The sequence below is a fragment of the Ammospiza caudacuta genome, chromosome 19 (genome assembly GCF_027887145.1).
Source record: "Ammospiza caudacuta isolate bAmmCau1 chromosome 19, bAmmCau1.pri, whole genome shotgun sequence".
Taxonomy (NCBI): Eukaryota; Metazoa; Chordata; class Aves; order Passeriformes; family Passerellidae; genus Ammospiza; species Ammospiza caudacuta.
Window position 1 is genome coordinate 7,102,827 of NC_080611.1, and position 20,073 is coordinate 7,122,899.

Genomic DNA, 20,073 nt, shown 5'->3' on the forward strand with positions numbered 1-20,073 from the left:
CTGGCATCACTGTGACACCCCAGGGGTGTGCAAAGTGCATCTCTCACTGCCCCTTCCTGCCGTGTCTCCCTCCCAGGCGTTCCAGGGGGTGTTCCAGAAGGCCATGGAGAGGGCAGCTCCTGCTGAGAGCCTGGCAGGGCGGGTGCTGAGCCTCACAGACAGCATCACCTTCTCCGTGTTCCAGTACACGGCCCGGGGGCTCTTCGAGAGGGACAAACTGACCTTCAGTGCCCAGCTCACCTTCCAGGTACCAGCAGCACCCTGTGTGCCAGGCTTCACTGCCAGAGTAGCCCATGCAGGGGCTTGATTGTCTTCTCTGCCTCTCTGGGAATCACAAAATCATTCAGGCTGGGAAAGCCCTCCCAGACCACTGAGTCCAGCCTGATCCCCACCTTGTCCCCAGCCCAGAGCACTCAGTGCCACCTCCAGGAATTCCTTGGCACCTCCAGGATGGGCACTCCAACCCTCCCTGGGCATTTCCAATCCCTGAGCTCTCTTTCCAAGGGGAAATTCCTGCTGTGCCCACCCTGAGCTGCCCTGGCCCAGCCTGAGGCCGTTCCCTCTGCTCCTGTCCCTGTTCCCTGGAGCAAAGCCCAGCCTGGGGCTGTCCCCTCCTGTCAGGAGCTGTGCAGAGCCAGAATTTCCCCCTGATCCCCCTTTTCTCCAGGCTGAGCCCCTTCCCAGCTCCCTCAGCTGCTCCTCACAGGATTTTTTCCTGCCAATAACAGGCATGGATGCTGTGCTGGATTTGAATTATGCTGACAAAGGTTATTTGAGAAATTCCTGCTTGCAGGACCTGCAGAAAATGGCAAAGCAAACTGGCCTGGAAGGGCTCTTGCACTGAACCTAAAGAAGTGCCTGCTACAGAGCTGCTGTCCCATGTCCACAGTGTTTGTATAATTTTTATTTTTTGGTCCAATCTGGCTCTGCTGCCAGGACCTTGTCCTCGGGGTGCTCTCCACCCATATGGAACTCAGCCTTTACCACGTGCTTTTCCCAACTTTTTTCTTCTTGCCAATCTCCACACTCCTTCCTGGTCCTCTTTTGGGACACCCAGAGCACCTACAGGATGTGTCCATGACACCTCTCCAGCACAGGGCACACTACATTTCAGCCACACATTTTTGAAGCATGTTAACTGAATAATTAATCTGCTGCTCTAGGATTTCTTGTTTGTTTGGAATTACAGATACTTCTGATGAATAAAGAAATCGACCCAGCAGAACTGGATTTCCTGCTCAGATACCCAGCACAGCCTGGAGTCACAAGCCCTGTGGAGTTCCTGTCTGACCATGCCTGGGGAGGAATCAAGGTACCTGATCCATAGAAATCAGCTCCCTTTATCTCCTCTAAAACCCTCCAGAGGGTCTGTGGTGTTGTGAGGTCTCCAGGATGAGGTGAGAGATGAGAATTTGACTCCATGTTCTCAGAAGGCTGATATATTATACATCACATCATATCATATATCATATCATATATTACTATACTAAAGAAAGAGAATGGATACATCAGAAGGCTTAGCAAGAATGACAATGAAAGCTTGTGGCTGACTCCTCAGTCTGACACAGCTGGCTGTGATTGGTCATTAATTAAAAACAATTCACATGTTTGGATAAACAATCTCCAGGCCACATTCCAGAACAGCAAAACGTGGAGAAGCTGAGGCTTCTCATCTTGCCCGGAGAAGAAATCCTGGTGAAGGGATTTTTCAGAAAATATCATGGTGACAAGGGTCCTTGTGGCATTTGTTGAACACATGTCTGCCTTTGAGGGGCAGCACAAAAAGGCCACAGACATGGAGAGTTCTGCAGGTCCAACGCTGATTTTGAGTATAGATTGATCTTTAGTATAGGTATAATATAATGTAATATAATATAATGTATATACAATATAATGTAATGTAATAGAAATCAGCCTTTTGTGAACTTGGAGTGAGATTCTCATCTTTCACCTCATCCTGGGGACCTCACAAACACCACACTGCTGTGCATGGGAAGGTTTCCAGGTGTGCTGCACACCTCAGGTGTCCTCAGCCTTCATCTGATGGCCCCAGGAAGAGTCACTGCACAAGAGTCACTGCCCAGTAATCTGCACTAATTTCATGAATTTCAGGACTTTCTGATGGTGCATTTTGCATTATTAGATACCAAATACCCTTCAGATTGCCTTTTGTGATGACTGTACTATTGATTTTGCTATAAATAATATGGTGTCAACTTTTATTAGTGTTTGTGTTGATGTCTGTTGGTTTATTAACCTCTGAGGTTTTGGCAATTCTAGTTACTTGAGGCACGGGTTTAGTAAAATCATATTTTGTCACAGACTGCTATAATTAGGTTAATTAGTCATGGATTCTACACAGTTTATTAGCAGGCTAAAATCTCCTTTTCTTATATCAAGAAGATTAAATACTATAATAAATTGTTTCTTCAACAAAGCTTGAACAAAGTACTCCTCAGATTTATATTTCAAATTCAAAGTGAAATTTAGCATTCTGCTGATTTTTCACAGAAACATTGCAAATGCTCCAGCCCAAAGGACTCCTTTTGCCAGGGGGTTCTGGCCAAGATAGTGCCAGAAGAAATCAATATTGATATTTGTGGCCCATTCTGAGCCTTCCACTTTGGGCACATTAACTTCCAAGGAAACCTCATTAAATGTTGAGGGCTCTGGGCATGCAACTGGCCTTGTGTGACTTGACTTATTATTTATTGTTGGGGCTTGATTAATAATATATAGAGGCCAATAATCCTTTGCAGTTGCTTGGCTGTTTGCAGCTCGTGGTGCTGGAGTGTCTCATTTAGGAAGCACTCATTTATGATTTAGTTTTCCAGCTTCTTTCAAGCTCAGCACAAAGTTTCACAGAGCCTTTTGCTGTAACTGTGTGCAAGGGAAGTTTGGTATTCACCCCTGGATGAAGAAATCCTGGCCAGAAGGAGGTGGTTTGTAGGGAAAGGGAATAGCTTTAATTATATCTGCTGAGAGACCTGGGAAAACAGGCACATTTCAGGCTCTTTGGTGCTTCTTTAAAGCTGAAACAGGAATTGAATTCAAGCTAAAGGCTGAGGAGAGCTGCTCTGGGCTTGGTTCTGTTCATCAGTGAGATGTGTGGGAGGCAATGGCACCTGTGGAGGAGCTTTGCCTGGCTCTGGAGCAGGGGAGGTGTTAGAAAGGGCACAGTCATTGCCTTGGTGCCAGCCCTGCCTCTGGGTTACTGAGCATTAGCTCAGAGCAGGAAGGGCACAGAGTTCTGTCATTTAATTAAAGCAGTGCCTTTGCTGAGCCCCTGCCTTTGGTGCTCAGTGGAGTTGGTCATTTCAGTCCTAAGGCCTCTCATTTGCAGGGGCTTAGCAGTGATCCCTGGAGAAGGCAAAAGTGTTCTTTTGTTCCTATAATGAGGTTTTCTGTCTCTTTTCAATTTCCTTTATTGCAGCCTGTTGTGCTGTTCTCCCCCTCTGTGTTCCCAGAGTCTGCCTTGAAAGTTTTTATTTCTGTTGGTACTTCTGAAAGCCTTCTCTGTGTCCATGCACAGCTGGCCATGTCTCCTGGCTTGGCTGGTGCTTTCCTCACCAGGAAATGTGTGGATGCACCTTAGAGCACAGTGCTGCTGTGGCCACAGCCAGGTGCAAATGCCACTTGGGAATGCTCATTGTGTGATTGAATAAACACAGAATCCATGCAGAGATTGTCCTCTGGAGGGTGAGGGTTCTCTGAATTCATCTCTGAGTTGATGCTCTGTGGTCCTTTGAACCCCGTGTGAAGGCAGGCAGTTCTGTTGAGCTGCTCTTGGTCAGACAGCTCCTGTCATGGCTCTTCTCTGAGCATGATGGTGAAATGATGTAATTTGGTTTTAGGGTCTTTTTTGGGTCTTTGCTTGGTGATGGTATTCACAGGGGTCTTAGGGTGAGGGAAGAGACAAGGATTTGACTCCATGTTTCAGAAGGCTTGATTTATTATTTTATGATATATATTATATTAAAACTATACTAAAAGAATAGAAGAAGGGATTTCATCAGAAGGCTGGCTAAGAATGGAATAGAAAGGAATGATAACAAAGGCTGTCCAAGCCAGCTGAGCTGTGATTGGCCATTAATTAGAAACAACCACATGAGACCAATCACAGATGCACCTGTTGCATTCCACAGCAGCAGATTATCATTGTTCATATTTTGTTCCTGAGGCCTCACAGCTTCTCAGGAGGAAAAATCCTAAGGAAAGGATTTTTCATAAAAGATGTCTGCCACACAGACTGTACCCAGACTCAGCAGTGAGATGAGCCAGCAGTTGTTTGCTGCCCTGAGAGCACACAATGAAACTCCCCTGAGCTCCCAAACCAGAGCCACCTGCAGCATCCTGCCCTGCTCATGCCCAGCCATTTCCTGAGAGCAGGAGAGTCCACCCAAGCCAAGGCTGAGCCGGCAGGACAGAGCTGGCAAATTGTGAGGCTCACCCTGAGCTGTGCCTGGCCACCTCCTGGTGAAGCAGATCAGCAGGGAGGGAGCAGCACCTTCTCCTTGCTGTGCTGGGCCCTGAGACCCACAGCAGGAACTCCTGCAGCCCATGTCTGACCCAGCCTTACTCTGCAGGTGTGGGTTTAGGGCTGAGTTTAGACCCTGGCTCAGGCACAGCCTCACATAGGGCACAGTCCCACCTTCTGCCCACACCAGGGGCATTTCTGGGGTGCCGCAGAGCCTGGGTGTGTGCCTGGCACAGACCACCCAAGCATCCCCTGGGCCAGCTGGGCTCTCCTCCAGCTTCCCCACTGCTGATGGAGCCACTGGCTGTGCCCTTGTGGTCTTCAAACCCAAAACTTTTTGGTTTTGGCCCTAACCAGGAGGGGAGGGCTGTTCTGAGGCTGTTCCCTGGAACCCCAGGATGCCAGGCTCTCCCAGCTCCAGCTCCTCCATGGTCCCCTGTGGCTCCTTGTGGTGCACGTGGCTGTCCCCATGTCTGGCTGTTCCCTGGAGCTGGAAATGTGCATTTCCCCAGCCTGATTTCCTTTGTGACATTTCCTGCAGTGCCTCTTCAGTGCTGAATGCAGATGTGTCCCACGGGATGAGTGCAGTGAGTTAATGCACAGCAGGAGTACACCTGGCCAGCCTGGATTACTTCTTATCCCAATCATCTCCCTCATCTTTTTCTGAAGAGGAAGAATTTTCATTATGTAGATATGAAAACCCCACTGAAAGGGCATTGTTTAATAGATGTGATGTTGAATAATGAGCTCTAAATACTGAATTCAGCTTTCGAGGAGGAGAACAGCCCTAGACAAAGTCGTATATTAACTCCATATTTATAATTTTGCAGAATGCAGATGATAAGATTGCGTATGTGGCTTAGGAGATAAAATACCAAATCATATCTTTTGCATTTAAGAAAACTGGATTGGATTTTTTTTTTTGGACAAAAGAAAAAAATCTCTCTTCCAACTTTCACTTCTTGCACTTTTTAGATGAGGAAATTTTTCATTCTTCTCCAAGATTCATTGTGGCACAATCTGCTGCATACATTGTGCTCTCTGTGCATATGCAATGTCCTTTGATCAGGCTGGTCAGACAGGAAAGGCTCGCAGCTCACAGCTTCCCTCCTACATTCAGGATTATTATTATGCAAGAAAATCATAGTCTTAATTAAATATCTTCCATTAACTCAGTTCTTCAGATGTACAGCCTTTTGGAGCATCTTTGATAGAAAACATTGATTGTGACACTTCAATGGGCATTTATCTGCTCTCATCTAGAAGTTTCCTAAGGACATTCTTCTGTCCTCTGTATCAAGTCTCAGAGAAATATTCCCAATGTCTCAGAGAAATGCTACTTGAGAAGGTTTTACCTTTTTTTTCCCCCTTTTCTTTTCTAACCTGCTGGCTAACGATCTGATGCTTATCTGAAATATGGCACAGATTGTGATCGCATCAAATATTTAAGGACGCACTTTGTCGGTTTGATTGCAGAGTGGAAATTGAGTTTTTCTGGATGCTCTAAGCCTCTGTCTTACCCTCTCAATCCTCCCTGACACAAAGCCTGCTGTCAGCTGAGCATTTGGAGTGTAAAAGCCTCTTCACCCTCTAAATGGGAGGAAAGAGAAATAATGGCTGCATCCTGCCCTTGGGTCACACCAGAGGGGCTGGGAAATTGGGAAAGGCCCTGGGGGTGCTGGAGACAGAGGCTGTGCATGAATCCAGGTGTGCCCAGGTGGGAAAGGGGCCAGTGGCACCTGGGCTGTGGCAGCAGGGCCAGGGCAGTGCCCATCCCCTATGATGGCACTGCTGGGGCACCTCCAGTGCTGGGGACAGCTCAGGACAGGAAGGACATTGAGGGGCTGGAGTGTGTCCAGGGAAGGGAACAGAGCTGGGGAAGGGGCTGGAGCAGCTGAAGGAGCTGGAAAGGAGCTCAGCCTGGAGAAAGGAGACTCAGGGGGGCCCTTGTGGCTCTGCACAAGTACTGCCAGGAGAGGACAGCCAGGGGGAAGCTCTGCTCCCAGGGAACAGGGACAGGAGGAGAGGGAGCAGCCATGTAGATGTGGCATTTGAGGTCCTTTTTAAGCTAAACAATTCTCTGATTCAGTGCTGAAGGACCTGTTGGAGCTCCTCAGTGTGAGCCAGAGCCCTCTCCCTGATTCCTTTCTCTGGCTGTGGTGGTTCACATGAGGAGCTCTGGAGATTGCAGACCCAGTGCTCAGCTTGACTCTGACTGGCAGTGACCTCTGGAACCCTGGGGGTAAAACCAGAGCTTTCCCTGGGTTGGGGAACATTAAATGGCATTTTTGGAGGCTCTCATGGCTTGTGTTTGGTTCCCACAATGTGAGCTCAGAGCATCAGTGGACCTCTGTACCCCAACGGTAGCCTGGGGCCACCCTCTGCCCTTCACTCAGACACCTGAAAACACAACTGTGAGAAGAGACTAAAGAAAGGGGAAAAGTTCTGCCTGAGGACCTCAAAACTGAGAGGCCAGGAAGGTCTCATCTCCAACAGATTCCTCTGGAAGAGAAAAAGCATTTGGCTCCCTATGTCAGTAAAGAGAAGAAATATGCAGGAAATATTCACAGCAGGCAGTGGACCTTGAGAGCTTTCCAGCAAGGGACACCTGGAGCAGCTGCCCCAGCTGAATTCTTGCAGAAAATGGGACATATTTTCTCTTTCAGTTTTGCTGTGTGTTGACCCATCTGGGATTTATAACAACCAAATCCAGGGAAGTTTTCAGAAATCCACAAGTACCGTCCTTCAGCTGCCCTGGGGGACTCATGCCCGGCTTCTGGTTCTGGCTGTGTGTCCCTGATTGCTGAGAGGCATCCAAGAGTGAAGAGGAAAGATGGAAAGCATGGCTTGGGAGAACAGCCTGACTTTGCAAGGCCTGTTCTCAAGCCCACTTGAACAACCTTTTTAGAAAATGCAGAGAAAATGTCAACATGAACCCATCTGGGAAACATCTCAGGCGAAATGAGGAAAACATGGTGGGTGGCTGTAAGCAATGAGAATACAAAGATTGTGACTATGTCTCGTTTCTGTTACTGACCTTTCCCATCAAGTGGAGCTGGCTCTAAGTAGGCACTGGTAGGAAGGAGATGAGAGCTGAAGCCATTGTCCCCCAATTTATGATTTTTCACTGGAAATTTTCTGAGGAAAGATGCTGAGATCTGATCCATCACTCATCAGACTGCTTGTGGTGTCCACCCTACATGCTGTGATGCCCTGGGATCCTGCAGATAAAAAGTGGGGGTTTGTACAGTGATGGGGTGAGGCTCTGCACACCTCCTGTCCCCATTACAATGTAAAAGCAGCAAGGAGGAGTTTGAAGGGAGACAGGGGCATACAGTGCCTTGAGCTTGTCAGTCAGCTTTTATGAAAGAAATAAGGAGGGTTAAAATAACATTTTTGGATTGAAAGTTGATTGAAGCTTGGCAAACCCCATCAAATCTTTATTTTCACCTTGGTAGAGGTTTTTCTTGTTAGTTAAATTATTCAGGTAGGGCGGCTAAACAGAAAATAACACCTTCAGTGTATGAATAATACAACCCAAATCCTAGGATGGGAGAGATTGTAAATAATCCATCATCTGCTACATTAATTCCTCTAGTTAACAGTAGTATTTAAATGGAGCAATTCATCTGCCTGTACGTCTTTTTCCTGAGTGATCCAATCTATCAATTGAAGCCAGGTGCAGCTCTGGCTCTGCCGTTCTCCCAGGAACTGTCATTTTCCAGCTGTTTGTGGGGATGCTGCTTTTCCTAAAGACTCCTGGGCCAGCTGCAGCAAATGAAAGAAAGGAATTAAGAATGTTGGCTGAAATGTGCCCATGGACAGTGTAAGACCTTTACAAAGTGCTTGGGGATCACAGAATTATGGAGTTGTTAAGGTTGGAAAAGATCTTCAAGATCCTGGAGTCCAACCTTCTGCTGAATCCCACCATGGTCACCAAACCCCACCACAAAATTCATCCACGAGCCACTCCAAACCCCTCAAGCCCACCAAGGACCTCTGTGGATCTCTGCTTAAAAACTGTGTAACTCAATTCATAAATTCCACAGCTCCTTAATTCTGCAAGTGCAATCGTGACTAATCATCAGGATTTAATCATCTCACCGATTATTAAAACTGGGAGAATATTAAATATAATTTCTTCCCAGTGTTGGCAGGTTGTGTGATTTTTATAGAGACATGTTTGATGTTCAGTGTGTTCCCTACAGAACATAATTTTTTAAAGCAGAGGCACAAGTTTTTTTTTTTTAAGAAAAGCAAAATATATTATAAAAACTGAAAGTAAAAACCAGATACAACCTGAAGCCTCAAATGATAATGATAGATTTTACAAAACCCCTCAAATTCCTTTATTTTGTATTCCTTCTGTCTTTTAAAACTCAGTCCCATGGCTGCTGGGGAGGGTGGTTATAGACTTCAATGATAATGACAGATTTTACAAAAACCTTCAAATTCTTTATTTTGATTTCCCTTTGTCTTTTATAACTCAGTCCCATGGCTGCTGGGGGGTGGTTACAGACTGGGTGTTGAGAGTGTTCTGGCAGCTCTGCCTTTACTGGCTGTGTTTTATTTTCACCCTTTTTGTGTCAGTACAGGGCTCAGCAATGAGGTGATTTTGCCCTGCCTTGCCCCAGAGCTGCTGTCTATCCAGATGATTCTAAGGATGGCTGTTTTTATTATAGAAGTATTTTAAAATGCAAAACAATCTCTTTTTTTAAAGGATAATTCCTTTTGGAACTGAGGGGAAGAAAACAGTGTTAATATATGTGTTTGGAGGTTTTTAAGATTTTAAACATCTTGTGAAGCCACACCTCAACTTGAGGCCAGTTTGAGCAGATGGCTTCCTTAGAACAGTTGCCTTTAGTGATCAGAGCAAGTAATAAATGTCCAGAACTTGTTGTGCTGTGTCTGGCAGCAGGAGATTCCTCGTGTGCAGCAGCAGTGGCAGCAGCCCTGGGGAGCTGTCCTCTTCTACATAGGTTCCTCTGCATTCTCAGTGATTCCTCTCCTCCCTGGGTTCCCTCCCTGTCCCCCCAGATGTTGTCCCCACAAAGATCCCCCCATTCCCTCAGATCCTTGCTGTGTGTGGAGTCTGTGGTGGCATTCAGGATTCCTGTCCTGGAGCCAGTGCCTGATCCTTGCTGTGTTTCCTGCAGCTGTGGGGGACAGGGAGAGCTCATCTGGGGATGTGTGAACCCCAGGGAGCTGCTGAGGCTCCAGTTCCACAGAAATGCTGCTTCTCACTCCGACTAGGAGCTGCCAGAGGTGATAAAGCAACTTGTCTGTGACTCACTGGATGGAAAACCACTTTCTCTGAGAAGATGGTGTGTGATGGCGTTCACAGGGGTCCCAGGATGAGGGAAGAGGCGAGGATCTGATTCCATGTTTCAGAAGGCTGATTTATTATTTTATGATATATATTTACATTAAAACTACACTAAAAAAAGAGAAGAAAGGATTTCATCAGAAGGCTAGCTAAGAATAGAATAGCAAAGAATGATAACAAAGGTTTGTGGCTCAGGCTTTGTGTCTGAGCGAGCTGACTGTGGTTGGCCATTAATTGCAAACATCCAACATGGGCCAATCACAGATGCACCTGCTGCATTCCACAGCAGCAGATAATCATTGTTTACATTTTGTTCCTGAGGCCTCTCAGATTCTCAGGAGGAAAAGTCCTAAGGAAAGGATTTTTCATAAAAGATGTCTGTGACAATGGTGGATCCTCTCCCTGACATGGTGTAAACAGCCCTGTTTTGCTGGAAAAGTCTCATTTTGAGATATAAACTCAAGCCCCTGCTGTTTCCAGCCACCAGAGGTGATCACAGTGTGGGCTGCAAAGACAAGAGCTCAAGTCCTCCAGCCCTTTGGATCATTTTCTATTTTGACCAATATTTTTTGTCTCCCTCAATTTCTATGACAACTCTTAAGTGACAAAAGTACTTTTCATTATGTGGACAGAAATAGATACCCTGCACAGGTTGATGTGCTGTTCCCATCTGCTGCCCCTGCACCACTCCTGCCTGGAAACAGGGATCCTTTAGTGCTGGGCTAAGTTTCTTGGAAAAATTCACTACAGGGGTATTGAAAAGCAATTGATATTCACAGAAAGATTACTGATCTAGAGACCTTTCACTCCTCTGGCTTTTAAATAGAAGCATCTCCCATTCATATGATCACTCCTAATAAATGCTATTAACATTGTTGACTAATGATAATTTTAGTGTTTATTTATATAATACAGAGGTTTTATTTGCAATTAGAACCTTCATGATTCTGCAATATGTTGTTCAGGGAGAGAGGGAGACCATCATTCCTGATTATATGTCTGTCATTTAGTCAGAAATAAACAATTTTTCAGAGTCTACCTTGTTAACATCAGCCAAGAAACTTCTCAAAGCAGCAGCAGCCAAAGTTCTGAAGTGAGATTTTAAGTAAATCACGTCAAAAGTCAACAGTGAGAAGATGTTTTATATAAGCAGTTGCACTGAGAATTCCCCGAATTCAACATTCGCCATTGTGTTCCGCTCAGCCATGAGAGGTGCTCTGAATACATTTACTGCTGCAAGGCCAAGGGCTTGGCGGGTCAGAACTTGTGCCATCATTCCTGGGAACTTCAGTTTCTCATGTTTGGTGCTCTGGTTTCTGGGTTTTTCACAGAAATCAGGGTAGGGAGCTGAATTTGGAGCAAGTCCTTCTGTCGCTGACATTTCTCCTTGTTAGTGCAAATCCACACATGGAAACAGCAGCTGTTGGATCACTCCCGTGCTCACAGTCTCCATGGAATTCTCTGGATCCCTGGGAATTTGGCATGGGGCTGATGCCTGGAGAGGCTCCCTGGAACAGAGGCTGGGCAGAGTTAAAGGAACAAAGTGGGGATTTATGAAAATCCCTCAAATGATCCACCTTGGGCAGTGCAAGAGCCCAGCCAGGGCTGCACCCAAGATGGACCCAGGATGGACTCAGAGTCAGGAGTTTTCACCCTTTGATGAGTTCTGGTCCATTTCCATGCTGGGTTCAGTGTCCAGTCCCAGCTCCAGGGGATGCAGTCCCACCCTCCCAGGTTGCTCTCCTCCATTCCCTGTTGTTTGCACTTTTTGGGGCTGAAGCTGCAGCGGTGTCCTTGGTTCTGGGGCTGGAAAAGGATTGTTCTGTGTGCCTGAGCTGTGAGGAGACCTTGCTGACACTTTCTGTGGAGTTCAGAGTTATTTACCAATGCAGTGCAGAGCCTGGGAAATATGAAAGCTCCAAACAGGAGAGGAGAATTGTTCCATTTTGGGGTAGCCAACAGGGCATGCTGGTTGGTGCCAAAAACTTTGATGAACCATCCAAGAAGATGGATGGTTCCAAACCATCCAACCATCTTTCCCTTCCCTGGAACCATCCAAGGAGAATGGACTAAATCTGGTCCTGATGGGTTTCTGGCTGTAGTGCCAGGCTCCAGCTCCCTGGTGGAGCAAACCACAAGGAGTCATTAGAGTTAGACAAATCGTCCAGAGGCACTCAGAATTGTTCTTCCTGACCTTCCTTGAATTCTTCCAGGCTCTCTCATCCATGGAGGAATTCAGAAACCTGGATCGGGACATCGAGGGCTCTGCGAAACGGTGGAAGAAGTTTGTGGAGTCCGAGTGTCCAGAGAAGGAGAGGTTCCCCCAGGACTGGAAGAACAAGTCAGCCCTGCAGCGCCTGTGCATCCTGCGCGCCCTGCGGCCCGACCGCGTCCCCTGCGCCGTCAGGTGGGGCTGGGGCACCCCCGGGGGCAGCAGGAGGGGCTCAGGGGGGTGCTGGGATTTGGGAATGTCAGAGCATTCTTAGCATGGGAATTCTGCAGCATGGTTTCCTCTCAGGGGTCTTGAATGAGCCCAGTGAGGGTGGGAGGCACCACAGGGTGCCCAGAGCAGCTGGGGCTGCCCCTGGATCCCTGGAATGCCAAGGCCAGGTTGGCCAGGGCTTTGGGCTCCCTGGGACAGTGGGAGATGTCCCTGGGACAATGGAAGCTGTCCCTGCCCATGGGATGAGCCCTAAGGTCCCTTCCAGCCCAAACCATTGTGTGATTCATTGATCTCTGAACTCTGCAAGGCAATCAACACATGGGATTTAAGTGGAATTTCTTGCTTAGTGGGATCCAAGCTCCCTGCCACCACCAGAGATGGAGCAGTGTAAGCAGGGTATGGGGCAGCCCTGCCAAGTCATAAATTGGCATCACCACACAGGTGTTACTCATCTGCTGCAGTCTGAGCTCAGGAACATCCATTTTAGTAACTAGATCAGTTTGAACTTCTTTAAAACACCAGAATAGGAGTAAAGTAAAGTCTTATAGAGGTTTTCTCTTTTTTTTTTTCCCTGTAAAATGCAAAATTTATGTGCTGCTGGTTCTGAAAGTTGTAGCGGTGAATTATGTAGTGAAGGTAACTGGGCGAGGCTAAATTTCCTGAAGTCGTGCAAAAGCAACCTCCTTGTTCCAGGACAAACTAAAGGTCTTTCACTCCATGAGGATTTGGTTTTGCCTTCTCTGGCCAATGTTTTGCCATTTCTGGGATGTCTTTCATGCTCCTGTTTCTGCACTAGTTTATATTCCTGCACCACCTGGTGTGCACACAGCAGGGTGTTTTACTCAGTGTATGAATTACATCTGTTTGTGCTTCAAGGTTCACAGAAAAAGATAGATGAGACTGAGTGAAGCTCCCCGTGGTCACTCTTATTATTTTTTTACTAGAATAAATACTGCAGTTTATCATAATACTAATACTAATCCATCTTTTTTCATTTCTTACTCTTATGGCTGGATTCTCCATGTGTCTCTCAGCTGAAAATATTGGTTTTCCTGTTGTTGTTTAGCTTGAGTAAAATAAGCTCTTGGAATTTTAAGTGCATTTATGCGACTGTAATTCATTTCTTTCTTACTCAGACAGCTCAAAAATAACAGGAATATCAAATTTCAGCCCCTTTCCTGTCTCTCTTTTATGAAAAGGGAATCCAAGTTCAAAAGCTTGGCTGGATATTTTTAGGGCACATCAAGCTTTTCTGTTTGCACAGGAGTATTTAAATGGGTTTTTGTATTGTTTTGTTTTGCTTCTTATCTCAAAGTGCAAACAGCAACAGTTCACTGAGTCTTCCCCAGGACTCTGGGGACTCTTCTTGAAATACAACTCAGTTGTCAAAATCTCAGTGTGCCAGCATGAAACACCTCACTGGTGACCATGGACATCCTGACCAGTCCATGGGTGCATTTTAGGAGTAATATTGTGCCATGGGGGATTTTAGGTGCCCTGGAATATCCCAACCTCATTTCCAGCTGCTGTTCACGAAGCTCTAAGCCCCTTTGTGTCCTGCCTCATGTGTCCCTGCTCTGAGATGATGGTGCAGGGTTTCTTTGGGATTTAAGATGATCCAAGCCTGTACAGGCTCTGGGAAATTGGGGGTTTCATCCACTCTTCCTAGCAGATCCCTGGGGATGTTTGCCGAGTCTGGTTCATTCCCTAGGCCTAAGGAACATCAGGAGAAGCCCCTGACTCACTGCTTAGAGCTTCAGGGCCAGCAGCGCACCAACAGCTGTAATTTCCTGAGAAAGGATTATCCCCTGTAAATCTCTTTTCCCCTTCAATCTTATTGAAGAACATCAGCAAAAAGCTTCTTGTAGCACCTTGTGTTTCTGAGTCCCCAAGGCACTGTTTCAAAAAGCTGAGATGTGAAGTAAAACAACAATGTTGTGACCTTAAATCTGATGGACTTGGTTAAATTTTGTGACCTGAGCCTTTCCAGCAGCAATTTTGACCCTGAACAGAAAAATCTTCAACCAAATCTTGACCCTGAACAGAAAAATCTTCTTGAAGGAGAGGTACCAAAAATGTGGAAGCTTTTTTAACTTTTTTAATTGCAATCCCTTAGGCATTTCTATTCCAACTGCCTTTCAGCAGTCCTTGAAGGAGGTTCTCAGCTCTCTTAGAAGGAATTTGGCTGCCTTCAAAAGGCCTGAGTAATCCATCTGAGCTGCAGCAGCATTCCTGGGGTTTGAATATAGCATTGGTACCTTTGAATCAGTGCTCAGTGTCTGTGTCTTTGTAAAGCACTGATGTCAGGAGCTCACTCTGGGGGAATCCAGCCAGAACATTCTCCACGCACCGTGTTCTGTTCCAGCAGCTGCTGTGGAGCTGAGCCTTTCCCTGTTCACTCCTTTGAATTTTCCCTTGTCACTCTCATGCTAAGGCTCCATGCTCCAGACATTCTTAGAGCTCTTCCCTTTCAGCTTTGCAGATCAAAGCAATTGTGTAAATCATCTGGACTTTGTGTGGATGGCTTCTTCCTCTGCAAGGCTGCTTGGCTTGCACAACACGTGGCAGGTGCTTGTATCTTGTACCTTAACTCATCTCTTCCCTCCTGAGATTCCTGAGTCAGAGCTTGTATTGTGCTTCTGAATGCAGCTCCCACTGCTCTCCCTTCCTATTCCCTTTGTCTGCCAGGAGCTGCTGTCTCCTGTGGCATCCCAGCCCTGCACAGAGGCATTGCTGCTGAGGGACAGCCCAGCCTACAGAGCCTCTCCACAATAATTTCCTGCTCATTTCCCTCATTTCAGTTTCTAAATCATTTGAAGGATCAAAGTGAAAACTAATTGCAGGACAAGACATATGAGGAGAGGCTGAGGGAGCTGGGAAGGGGCTCAGCCTGGAGAAAAGGAGGATCAGAGGGAACTTCTGACTTTGCACAGCTCCTGACAGGAGGGGACAGCCAGGGGCGTCAGGCTGTGCTCCAGGGAACAGAGACAGGACCAGAAAAAACAGCCTCAAGTTGCACCAGGAGAGGTTTAGATTGAATATTAGGCAAAACTTTTCCAGTTGAAGGGTTATCAAACCCTGGCAGTGCTCAAAAGTGGATGGGACACTTGAGGACATGGCTTAATGGTGAACACAGTGGTACTTGACAGTGGTCACACTTGATAACCTTGGGAGTCTTCTCAAACCTTAATTCTGAGTTTCCATCATAATTAATTGATTATTCACAGGGGAATCTGCATTTCCTGAACAAACTGGCTTTTTTTTTTTTTTTTTTTTTTTTTGTCTCTGGCAGAGATTTTGTAGAAGAAAAGCTGGGCAGCAAATATGTGGTGGGGAGATCCCTGGATTTTGCAATGACCTTTGAGGAGTCAGGGCCTGGCACCCCCATGTTTTTTATCCTGTCCCCAGGAGTAGACCCACTGAAGGATGTGGAGAAGCATGGTAAATCAATCCTGTCCCCAGGCACAGCACAGCATTGCTATTTATCTGCTGCATTATTATCTTAGCACGACATGCCTGTTTTGTTTGGGTTTTTTTCCCCTCATCTCTTTGTAGATAATGAAGTAATTTGTTAAAAATAGATAATTGTGAGAGGATGCGATGGGATTTTGCTTTGGTTTTATTGTTTTTCTTAAAGATTTTTTTTGATTTTCATCCGAAGTTTAAATTAAATTTGTCTTTTTCCTGCCCTGCCTGGATTCCCAGTGTGGTTCACAGTGCAGGGGTCTCTGAGTTGGGTTTGTGCACAACCTGTAATTTACGTCAGAGATCTCTCACACGCTGTCAGATGCTTATTGCCAAGAAAGGTTGAACCAAAGGACCCTTGAGGTCCCTTCCAACCTGCTAATCTGTGATTTTATGGTCACTAAGAATAAGCAACAGCTCCCTGTAACAGATTGCTGCTTTGTGGCAAAGTTTCCAGCTTTCCTGCCATCCTTTCCTGAGCTGATTTCCATGTGGATGCTCAGCTGTGGAGCTGTCAGCTGGCTCCAAAGGGCCTTCTGTGAGATGCCTCCCTTGGGAAGGCACTGATGCCCCTGTCCCCAATGGCTGCAGCCTCTGCTGTGCTCCAAAGCTGCCCTTGTGTGGAATTTACTCTGGGTCTTGGCTCCACTCTGGAAAAATTCTCATTTTCAGCCTGAACGTCCCTCTGGAGCAGAGGAGTCTGATGCCTTTGGGGCTGGACAGGACAAAACATCATCCAGGCTGGCACAATGACTTTTGCTTTCCTTTTCCTGTCCACAATGTACCCAAAATAATGTTTGAGTGAGCCTTTACCAGCATGGCCAGGAGCAGCTGTCAGAGCTGTTAAACTTCGCTCATTCTGGGAAATTCTTGGGCTTAGCTTTGCATTTCAGGCTCTTTCTACCCCCAAACCAGGTGTGATTACTGGAAATTGAAGAGACACCCCCAAAAGAAGCTCCTGTGGTGTCTCTGGCTTCCCTTTGGAGCCACCTTGGTGATTCTGTCTCTCCCTGTTATTTTCTTGTAAAGGAAATGAAGCACTAAAATCAAACCATGAGTGCTTTAATTGGAATTGTAAAGATGAGTGTAGCTGAGCACCTGGGGTTAGCCAGCCAGAAAAGTTTACAGCAAGAAACAGCAAAAAGAGAAGGAATTAAATAAAATCACTGCCACAGAGCAGCTGCACTGGCCTTCCAGCTGCCTCACTGGGGTTCTGCTTGTTATTAGTATTTCTCTGTCCTTCATTAGGTTTTATTAAAGTGCAGGATAATTCCTGTGAATGGAAGTCAGCTTCTTGCAGATGCTGCCCACCCATGGGAGCTTTCCTTGGCATCAGAGGGAGGGCCCTGCAGCAAACACTGCTGGGATAGAAGGGCTCGAAGGGCTTTGTGCCCTCCTTGAGTGCCCATCCACTCCCCTCTCAGCCAGCAAGGAGGGAGCAGGGTTGGCACTGCCAGGGCAGGCTCACTGATACCCCTCTGCAGTAGAAATAATAGTAGTAGTAGTAGTAGTAGTAATAATAATAATAATAATAATAATAATAATAATAATAATAATAATAATAATAATAGTAACTGATGCTCATTTATTACTCATCCCCTGGCCTGGGGTGTTGCCCTGGTGTGACCATGTTCACAGGGGTCTGAGATGAGGGAAGAGACGAGGATCTGACTCCATGTTTCAGAAGGCTGATTTATTATTTTATGATATATATTATATTAAAACCATACTAAAAGAATAGAAGAAAGGGTTTCATCAGAAGGCTAGCTAAGAATAGAATTGGAAAGAATGATAACAAAGGTTTGTGGCTGAGCTGTGATTGGCCATGAATTAGAAACAACCACATGAGAACAATCACAGATGCACCTGTTGCATTCCACAGCAGCAGATAATCATTGTTCACATTTTGTTCCTGAGGCCTCTCAGTTTCTCAGGAGGAAAAATCCTAAGGAAAGGATATTTCAGAAAAGATGTGTGTGACACCCATGCTCTGTGATTCGCCCCATCCCCTCTCCAGGCAGAGGATCTTGAAGGCAGAGGAGAAAATCAGCAGCTTTCAAAGCAGGCAGCAGCCAGAGATGGTGGGAAACAGAGCTGGGAACTCTGAGATGTGTGGAGAGCTGTGTCCCAGGGGAAGCTGTGCTGAGGCTCAGCAGAGAGCTGGGGTTTGGAGGTTTGTTCTCCTCATGGCCATCTGTTCCCAGTCCTGCACCACAAGATGGTTCCTAAGCCTTACAAGACAAATCTTTTCTTTGTGTCTCTCTGAAACCTGCCTGCTTTTGGCAGGAATTGGGAATTCAGGGCACACCATCTGCAGGAAGGCAAACCTGCATGCAGAGATAAGTGTGGGCAATCCCCAGGGATCCCTGTGGGGATGAGTCCTGGCTCCCTGGCTGAGCCAAACCCATCCTGGGGATGTTTGTGGGGCTGTTCCCTCCTGCAGCACACTTTGGGTTTTTCTTCTGACGTGCACAGAGCAGGGAGATCTGGGTGTGCTGTGAGAGGAGCTGCAGGACAGACCCAAAACCTGGCCAGGAGATTTGCAGCCATGAGCACAGAAATCATCTGAGCCACTGGGATGCTCCAGAGGGAGCAGGGGAGGCTGAAGGATCATCAGAGACCAGTGAGGGGACAGGAAGAGCTGCAGGGCAGGGAATGACAGGGATGTGGGGTTCCTGGAGAGGGGAAAATCACAGAGATGGGGCACATCCAAGTGTCACAGACATCTTTTATGGAAAGTCCTTTCCTTAGGATTTTTCCTCCTGAGAAGCTGAGAGGCCTCAGGAGCAACATGTAAACACTGATTATCTGCTGCTGTGGAATGCAACAGGTGCATCTGGGATTGGTCTCATGTGGTTGTTTCTAATTAATGGCCAATCACAGTCAGCTGGCTTAGACACAGAGCCTGAGCCACAAACCTTTGTTATCATTCTTTCTTTTTCTATTCTTAGCCAGCCTTCTGATGAAATCCTTTCTTCTATTCTTTATTATAGTTTTAATGTAAATATATATCATAAAATAATAAATCAGCCTTCTGAAACATGGAGTCAGATCCTCATCTCTTCCCTCATCCTCAGACCCCTGTGAACACCGTCACATCCCAGAGCCAGGGCACCACCCCAAGGCAGGGGATGGATGATAAATGAACATCAGTGGTGAGGATGAGTGATAAAATTAACATCAGTTGTGATTTCCTCTTCCCAGCACTTCAGAGTGAGCCTGCCCTGGAGGGACACTGGGATCTGTCCCAAACCACCCCTTCCCATGGGCTTTGCTGAGAAACCTGGAGGGTTTGTCACTGCTCTCCAAGCCCCAGACACCTGGGGGGCCTTGCTGAAGAAGCTCCCAGGGATTTTGTCCTATTCCAGCTGCCCTGTCCAAACCCAGCTGCTGCACTCAGCCTGCATTGCAGGGGTTTTTCCCCACCCCCTGTTGGTGTTCAAACCTGGCTAATCAGCAGGAAAAGATTTTAATTTCTTATCACTGTAAAGCATGTTTTTACACCAGGTTGCAAGGGAATAATGTTCTTTAAACAAGACGCACTGTGTAATAAGGTACCTTTGTGTGGATGCTGCACTGTAACTAAAAGAGTTTGGGGGAAGCTGCTGCTGGGTGAGCACTTGGGCAAGGAGTGGGTGAGAGCCAAGAGAGGTGATATCAGGAGTGTGACAGCTCCTGTGTGAGGGTTTGGTACCTGAACTCACTCCTTGTTCCCTCCCAGGGAAGAAGCTGGGCTACACCTTCAACCACAGGAACCTGCACAACGTTTCCCTTGGGCAAGGCCAGGAGGTGGTGGCTGAACAAGCTCTGGATGTGGCTGCAAAGGAGGGACACTGGGTCATCCTCCAGGTAAGGGGTTGGGGGCCAGTCCTGCCCCTCTCCCAGCTTGGTGTCCCCTCCATAAGGACAGAGTGTCACCTGTGTGTCCCCAGCATCCTGCCTGGGATCAGGCTCTGTCAGGCTGGGTTTCTCCTCCTGGAGCTGGTGGTGAGCATTTTGAAGAAATTTGTAGGGTCAATTTGAAGAAATTAGCAAATTTCAGCCTCCCAGACAGATTAGTCCCTTCACCTACCCAGGGAAGCAAGAGCTGTGTGGTTGTGAAACTTAAATCGGTATTTTCCTGTCGTGGTTTTAGTTGCCTCACAAAAGAACCATTTTAGTGTGTGTGTATCTGGACTGTCTGGGAAGGAAGAGACAACTTGAAGGAACTAAGCAGGGCCTCCCAGGTAGATTTTGTCTCTTCGACTACCCAGGGAAGTGAAGGGGAACACAGCAAGAGCTGTGTGATTGTGTAACTTAAGTTTGCACCTCCCTGCCGTGGTTTTGGTCCTGTCACAAAATGACTGAAAACCTCAGTGCAAA

At 46.7% G+C, this 20,073-nt stretch overlaps 1 protein-coding gene across 1 annotated transcript in view; it reads left to right on the forward strand.

The window, feature by feature from the left end:
* Positions 1 to 20,073, forward strand: part of DNAH9 (dynein axonemal heavy chain 9) — a 147,339-nt gene that overhangs the window by 97,121 nt on the left and 30,145 nt on the right. Inside the window, exons 60-64 of the mRNA XM_058817530.1 lie at positions 77 to 247; positions 1,190 to 1,312; positions 12,017 to 12,210; positions 15,539 to 15,687; positions 19,433 to 19,560. Of these exons, the coding sequence (XP_058673513.1) occupies positions 77 to 247; positions 1,190 to 1,312; positions 12,017 to 12,210; positions 15,539 to 15,687; positions 19,433 to 19,560 (765 nt within the window). The remainder of the gene's footprint in view (positions 1 to 76; positions 248 to 1,189; positions 1,313 to 12,016; positions 12,211 to 15,538; positions 15,688 to 19,432; positions 19,561 to 20,073) is intronic.